Below are 8,025 nucleotides of genomic sequence, written 5' to 3'. Positions count from 1 at the left end.
CGTATGCTATAAAAATACCAACTTACTCATTTGTGTTCTACGATGTTGCAGGATGTTCAACTTGCTGCCTGATATTCTGAAGTATTATGTTGCTTGTTATGAGAACAAGTGTAACAAAACAAATATTGCAGTGAAATGGGATAACTAAAGAGAACTGAAATTAGTGTTAACGGATTATTACTACTGGATTACACGGGAAATATTTAATTGAATTACTTCATACAAAGAAAATGCCCACAAAAGACCTTTTAAAATTCACATATGATACGTTAAAACTGTTATTTCAAAACGCATAAAGGTAATAAAACGTAAGAAATAAAAGCCTGTAAAAAATTTGCATGTCTCATATCACTAAGACTTTAAAAATGTCAGCAAAGCATGATTATAAATACCTGCTCTTAGAGGAAGTGCTTTCAAATAACCTACACCTGAGAACGATGACTGCATGCAAAATATGCTTCATTATTCTTTCTATTCATTCACTTATTTGCTGGTATGGAAATGTGCAACTGATGATTGATTTACCCACTTAGTGCAAATTACATTATCTTTTATAATTACAAGCATTTAGATTGAAATACTTTATTAAGCTCTTCTTATAAGAATTTGTGGTCTCATCCAGTCTATTTTGAACATCAGCACAAGCTAAGCAACAGAGCATGTACTGAAGGTACTAGATATCAGTTTAAGAAACAAAATTCCCATTTTCAAATGCGCATTGCAGGAATTTTTCACTGCAGTTTTTGTAGATCAAAATATCAGTAGCCCATTAGAGCAACAGTTTTTGTAAGTATGTATTTATAAAATTACAGTAGACACCACTGACAGTCGAAATTAATCAAGTATTTTATTATTTTAATTTCTGAACAAAATAACGATAATCAAAACTGAGTGGAAGCATCTTTCAGATACTGACCTTCTGATTCAATGCATGCCAGTTGGAAAGTTATCTTAACCAAAAAACACATAATGGAATCTTACGGCATACTATTTAAGTGACCAAAAGGAGCTTAAGAATCAAAAATGGTTTATTTCAAGTTAGTAAGAGTGCAGCAATCCTGTATAAAAAATGAATAATTACATTCCTTGCTTCAGTAAGCTTCAAAGTTGATTTAGATTTCTGTGGTCTAAATTGTTCAAGCTATTTTTTACATCATGTCTTTGCTACAATGAGAATTTTTCTTGTGACTGCAGCATTTCTCCAAGGACAAAACTATGGATATATAACCAAAATTCTTTATATTTAAATACATTTACTTTATGCATGTAATATGCACAAAACAGTTTTCATATACATATTTAATACTGCCCCCCCAGCTGCTGACAAAGTAAATCTTTGAGGAGTTGAATACATCATTGTTTATATTGTAAAAATCCTCTGGGCAAACTGTCTTTTAGAGAAGGAAAAGAAAAACAAAGAAACAAGGAAAGCTACTCTACACTGGTTTAAATAAAAGCAAGTACCTGTTGATTCGTCTCTTCTGTTCTTTATATTTCATTTAACATTTTTAAATAACACCATAAGTTATAAAATATTTCACTTCACATTGAAGAATGTTAACAATAGTGCCAATGCAGCTTTCGTAACTTCCAGTCAGTCTTTTGCAGAAGACTATTGCACTGTCACCATTGGTTTTTACAGGTGATGCTAAAGTTCATCGTGCTTAGAACCTGTAACCAAGGAAAAAAATCATATAACAATTACATAGAAACTTTATCACTGGTTTTGTAAAACATGGAGAAAGCTCTTTATTTACTGCTAGAGAGTCAATTCAACAACATGAACTTCATTTTTAGAGCCTTGCTAAAAGTTGACCATAAGCTTTCACAGAGAATAAAAACCACTAAGAATTCTTTATACCAAAAAAGGGCTTTTGTTCTCCGACTCAAGACTGGAGACTGATACTGGCAGGGAAACCTGTAAACTACAGTCTGAAGACAGAGAAACGTACTGGACAAGGAGACAGTGACATGGAAATTTGTGGAGAGGATGCGTAAAATCTGAAAGGAGTGGAGCATAGGTGGGGTGAGTCTCACCGCAAAATGAGTCTCAATGCAATATTTCTTGAAGGGAAAAGTACACTGATACAATGTATGTGCCTACTGATCCCAACCTTCATTTCAAATAAATTATTTTACAGAATTAACAGATGAATATGCATGTAAGTTACCTTTTTGAAAATACGATGTTTGGTTTTTCTTCTCTTTTTCAATTTGCTCTATTAACTTCCGTATTTCAGTGTCATATTCAACCCATTCAGGAACAATCCGGGCAGCAGCCTTTAGTTTGGGTTCTTTGGTTTGGGGATTGTTACACTGAAAGTTTAAAACATACTAGATGTAAAGAAAGCCAATGTGAAAACAGCGCCTCTCCAAGGAACTGTAAGTGATCAGCTCCTCAGTGTCACTGAAGATAAACAGTAGAACACACATTATTGCTAAAAACTAGCGATGTATTCATATGTTGACTAATACAATAATCTGAATGTTTCAAAATGGTCTACAATTTACTTCAAAGTGAAAAATAAGTTTAACTTCAGACAAAAACTACATTGCAGCAAATCATGAAACTTGATATGAATTTAATGAAGTATAAGAAAAAGTCATTTATGCAAAAAAAATCTTACTATTTTGCAGAGAACTGCTATTTACCTTATTTTCTTGTCACAATTTTAGTTTAAATATCTGGCTAAGATTCTGATATTTCATATAAAGAGCCACCTCTCAGCAGCCCACAGAAATATCTGAAGTCTCAAACATATTTCTTTGCTCTCATTTATGTCACACCTAACAATAATCTTGTTAGCATTTATGAGTTCTTTGAAGGACAAAATGTGCAAGGTCAGTTACCTTGATAATCACTAAAAAAATCACAGAAAACAAACTGTAAATAAACCCAGTTTAAATAGTTTAAAACATTTTATTGTAAATAATTCATTTTTTTTCTGTGTATTCCTGACCATATGGATAGCAGAGACTTAGCTACCACAAGACTACTAATATTCAGACAAAGTTACGTGGGGAAATACAAGGTATACATTAGCACATTGAAATTAAAACTGATATCATGTTTTCTATTACGTTTGTGATGCTTCCTCTAGTGTTATCTAGCAAATAAAATGGTTACTTTCATAAAATAATAAAAATATGAGGGTGCATAATAAAAAGTGACACATGATACTGGGGATTGAAAGACAGTCTAGTAACTTAAATTTCAATCTTTTACTTTCTAGAATAGACAGTACCCATGTTTAGCACACACAAAAAAGCTTATTTTAACTGTAAAGACACAAAACTATTTACATACTGAATATTTGCACCAGATTCCAATTGTCTATTTTTCTTCAGAATTATGGCTCTGAAGTTTCACTCCCACTGAGTGGGGGTTGTCAAGAAAAGCAGGGAAAGTTGGATGCGGTAATAATGCCAGACCAGAACTTTTTCTCTCTCTGTTTCAATTCCCAAAGACAGACATTTTCTTCTTTCTAAATGCAGGTAAGTCTCCCCAGCTTTGTTCTTTTTAAGCTATGCTCTGTCTTCATTTATAGTGGTGAAATGGACAGAGAAAAAGAGTCATAATAATATTACTCCTCTCCACAGCAGGTTCAGCAGGGGCAGCAGCACACAAAACTCAAAGACTTATTAGCAGTACTTCATGATAGTTCTACTAACCTGGCTGAAAATGAAGAAAGAAAAAAAAAAAAAAAAAGGGAAAATATGTGTACAAGAGTGAAAAACCCTGATCCTATCCAGTTATGATGGCAGCACTTAATTTTCAGTAGTTTTCAGTTTCATCATAAGCAAATTTGATACAGAGCATGCAGGAGAAGCCTTGGAGGAACGAAGAAAAGTTGTATGTATTCAGGCATTTATCAAAAGGGAACTAATGTTCCAGTACCTTCCAACAAGGCTGGCTCCATGATATCACATACGCATATATCTGCAGTGGGTTTATGTGGCAAGGTTTTGGTAGCAGGGGGCCATAGGGGTGGCTTTTGTGAGAAGGATCTAGAAGCTGCCCCATGTTAAGTAAGGGCCCTCACTGCTGACCAGAGCTGAGCCAGTAAGTGATCTTGTTTGCGCCTCAGTGAGAGCATATTTAAGACAGGGAAAAAAAACGCTGTGCCACACAGCAGCTGGGAGAGTGAGAGGAGTGAGGAACAGCCTTGCAGGCACCAAGGTCAGTGAAGAAGGAGGGGGAGAGGTGCTCCAGGCACCAGAGCAGAAGCCCCCTGCGGCCTGTGGTGAGGACCATGGTGAAGCAGGCTGTCCCCCTGCAGCCCATGGAGTACCACGGTGGAGCAGGGTTCCACGCTGCAGCCCGTGGAGGAGACCACAGTGGAGCAGGTGGACCTGCACCAATGGAGGCTGCGGCCTGTGGAAGACCCCTGCCAGAGCAGATTCTGGGCCGGAGCTGTAGCCTGTGGAGAGGAGAGCACGCAGGAGCAGGTGACCTGGCAGGAGCTGCTGCCCGCGGGGGATCCAGGCTGGAGCAGTTCGCTCCTGAGGGATGGACCCCATGGTATGGATCCATATCTGGAGCAGTTCTTGAAGAGCTGCTGCCTGTGGGCAGCCCACGCCGGATCAGTTCAGCAAGGACTGCATCCCGTGGGAGGGACCCCACAGCACAGGGGACGAGAGTGGCTGAGAAGGAGCGGTGGAGAAGAAGCGCTACATACTGACCATAACCCCCATTCCCTCGTTCCCCTATGCTGCTCGGGGGGAGGAGGTGGAAGAGGGTGGATGGGGGGAAGGTGCTTTGGGTTTCTTTCCTTTGTTTCTCACTTCTCTAGCTTGTTAGTAATAGGCAATAAATCTTACTGTCTCCCTATGCTGAGTCTGTTTTGCCTGTCATGATAATTACTGCACGATCTCCCTGTCCTTATCTCAACCCTTGAGCCCTTTTCATTATATTTTCTCCCCGTTCCTCTTTGAGGAGGGGGAGTGAGAGAGCGGTTGTGGTGGAGCTCGGCCACCCACCCGAGTAAAACCACCACAATATCAAAAGCCACATAAATTGTAATATACATTTTTTTAATTTATAAAACTAATTTAACTCAAAATCAACTTACCAAGTCTATTGTTTTAGCCTTTTTCTTGGACTCATCATCACACCAGGTTTCACACCAAAGCCATTCTTGAGGGAGAGACTTAATAGCTACTTGATGAATCATATTATTGGGAAGATCCTGTGCAAGTTTGTAAAACCATAAATTAGCATTGAGTTTTGAGGTAACTACAATTACTCAAAAGAGATTCCACAGAATATCTTTTGTCTGATACCACTTCTGCAAGTTGTTCTTATGTGTCCTCCTATGTGCTCATCCGACTCTTTTTCAAGTAGATTCAAAATTTCATAATACTAATTTTGTTAGCCAATTCCACCTCTTACTTCTCAGGTACTTTTTTCTTGTATTTGTATCTGTCCTTCCTTAGTTTGACATAACTAATACTGCTAACTGGTACTTACAGTTCAGATACCACATGCCATATGCTAAATACTCCTAGCAGAAATTAGACTGGATACAGTTATTAAAGCCTCTTAACCATACTTCCATTCCTCTGATTTGCAAAACATGCTCAAAAGCACATAACCCAGGATTATGACACTACTCTAAAGTTAGCCTTGTTTTAGGAAGATAGATTACAGAAATTTAAGTATGAAAAGGAAAAGCTATTAAACTGCTATCTTACTTGACTTAAAATTTTATTTTTTTCACCTTTATTATATATTCAAATACTCTCATAAAAACGAAAGCACTGAACCAATATTTTGCTGAATGTAGCCAATAGCATTTACAAAAGAGAAGAATCCCAGGCAGTCATATAGTACGGGTACTTTGACAATGGTTAAAAATACCAAGTGTAATTGGTAGGTCCATTCATAAGCTCCTTCGCATGCACAACCCCTACATAACATTTAAAAAATAAACGTCAGTACTCAAGTAAGCATTAGTCATGTCTTATTTGCCAATACACATTGCTAAATGTGACAGAATAAAATAGTACATACAGCTGTGTTATAAAAAGCATGTAATTTAATTCAAATATAGACATTAGTATGAAAAAACTAGCTGACTACTAAAATAGAAGTATGCCATGTCAAGACATTTAAACATTAATTTAAATGTTTCCTTTTTTGAAAAACTTCAATTCAATGAATGTTAGAAAGATCAAATAGATGTTTTATCATTATCTCAATTTCAAGAGAAAAGAGGTTGTTTTTCTGTTGTGCCTCTGACTTTTAAAATTAAATCATGATTCCTAAGTTAACAGAGTAACTTTCAAAGTTGCGAATTTACAGAATTGTTAAATGGAGTAGAAAGGAGAGAGACTACCGTGTACTTACACGCTTGTGATTTGCACACTTATTTATCTTACCTAGCTTTAAAAATTGCTGGAGTTATATAAATGAAGACCCTGGTCAACTCAGGGTGACCCAGCAACTACAAGAGTGCATTAGCACTTAGATTAAATAAATTAAATTAACATTAATGGAAAAATAACAATAAAAAAAATGCTAGGTAAGACTATAATTACCATTATCAGAATAGAATATTATAATTAAGAAAACACACAAGTGTACATAGAACAAATACAGATAAAGGTAAGCAGTGCAATACATTTGTTCTCTCTGCTATTTTTTTCCTCCTTTTCTTCATATTAAACCATTATTTAAAGTAATAATCTCTTTGTTCTGTTTTCTGAACTGTGCTCATATGCACACCTAAAAATGTTCTGCAACAGCAAAAAAGGCAAACAGCTTCAGAATTATATAACATGCATTGAGATAAAAAGTTATTCCATGCATACTGAGAAAGATAAAGAAAAACTTAATTGCTTAAACCTAAATGTACCTGATCTAGATTTGACAGACTGTTTGGATCTTGACTAAGAGCTTGGTACTGGCCCCGAAGCCTATCTCCTGCTGCAATCTTTCTGAACTTCTTAAGATCCACAACATACAAGGCACTACAAAGATAAAAATATGAATCAAGACTTGCAGTTTCATGTTGGTTTTGATAACATTAATTTAAAAAGTAACAAGAAAGCAAAAACTATTCAGATGCTAAAAGGATATTATTTTAAGTAAATAGCTGAATTTACAATTAAAAAAAAAAAAAGTGAAATCAATATATCATCTGAATTTAGACGAATTCATCTCTTGCTGAGAATGACTGTAAGGCAACTGCTTGTGAACACCTCATTGGTTACTACCAAGGCCTAGATTTTAATCATTTCTGCAAACTGCACAAAAATATGGAGAAGTTCTCCTACCTAATATGGTATTTCCTTTTCCCAAGATGCGATGCCCAGTACCCTGATTTCCAGAAACGGTACCCATCCATTTCTTTACGGCTGTCACAGAATGGCGTGTATCCATAAGGAGCTCCCTTTAGATCTAGATCTCTGAGTTCTTTCAGGTCACTTCTCACAATCTAAATAAGAATAAAAACATTTAATTTTATTACTTAATAGTGTTTTTAACGTGTGCATATGAGGGTAGTTATGGCAGCAAACTGACCAAAGTTTATTTTTTAATAAAACTGAGACTACAACAATACAGTGTAAATAAAGTATTCCATTGGAATTACATTCACTTAATTCTTGTTCAAGAAAAAATATATGTGTATTCTGTGGCCATCTATGGAATACATTTAAAAAGTAAATTAAATAAAACAAATTATTTTTAATTTATGGGCCTCTGTTCTGATTGCCCACTATTAAACTCCATTAATACACTAGTATAACTTTGAAAATCTACTGAACATCTCCCTTCTAAAAAAATATTCTTATCTGTTACATTAACTTGGACACTCAAAAATTAAGGCATCATTTAAAAATCTTTGTACCTCACAGCAATGTACTTTTAAAAATAGGTTACAAGTCGATTTTACAAATGTTCTTTCTTTACTAATTGACCACTCTTTCATCAAACCCCACCAATCTAATTTATCTGTGGTAAAAATTTTTTCTGCTTTAGAGTACAGAGAAATCCTTACAGTAGTTAGGACAGAAAACCAA

The 8,025-nt window shown here is 35.7% G+C and overlaps 1 protein-coding gene across 2 annotated transcripts in view; it reads right to left on the bottom strand.

Moving 5' to 3' along the window:
* Positions 1-822: 822 nt before the first annotated feature.
* The window catches only part of UGGT2 (UDP-glucose glycoprotein glucosyltransferase 2), an 88,404-nt gene continuing 81,201 nt past the window's right edge, over positions 823-8,025 (bottom strand). For both annotated transcript variants that reach the window (XM_013201620.3, XM_066986756.1), the window contains exons 35-39: positions 7,279-7,439; positions 6,858-6,972; positions 5,073-5,189; positions 2,172-2,316; positions 823-1,671 (exon numbers count right to left, since the gene is read on the bottom strand). In XM_013201620.3, coding sequence (XP_013057074.3) covers positions 1,649-1,671; positions 2,172-2,316; positions 5,073-5,189; positions 6,858-6,972; positions 7,279-7,439 — 561 coding nt within the window. In that variant the 3' untranslated portion in view covers positions 823-1,648. The remainder of the gene's footprint in view (positions 1,672-2,171; positions 2,317-5,072; positions 5,190-6,857; positions 6,973-7,278; positions 7,440-8,025) is intronic.

Source organism: Anser cygnoides, chromosome 1 (genome assembly GCF_040182565.1).
Source record: "Anser cygnoides isolate HZ-2024a breed goose chromosome 1, Taihu_goose_T2T_genome, whole genome shotgun sequence".
NCBI lineage: Eukaryota > Metazoa > Chordata > Aves > Anseriformes > Anatidae > Anser > Anser cygnoides.
Note: the sequence above shows the minus strand (reverse complement) of the source record. Positions and strands in the feature narration are given on the sequence as shown.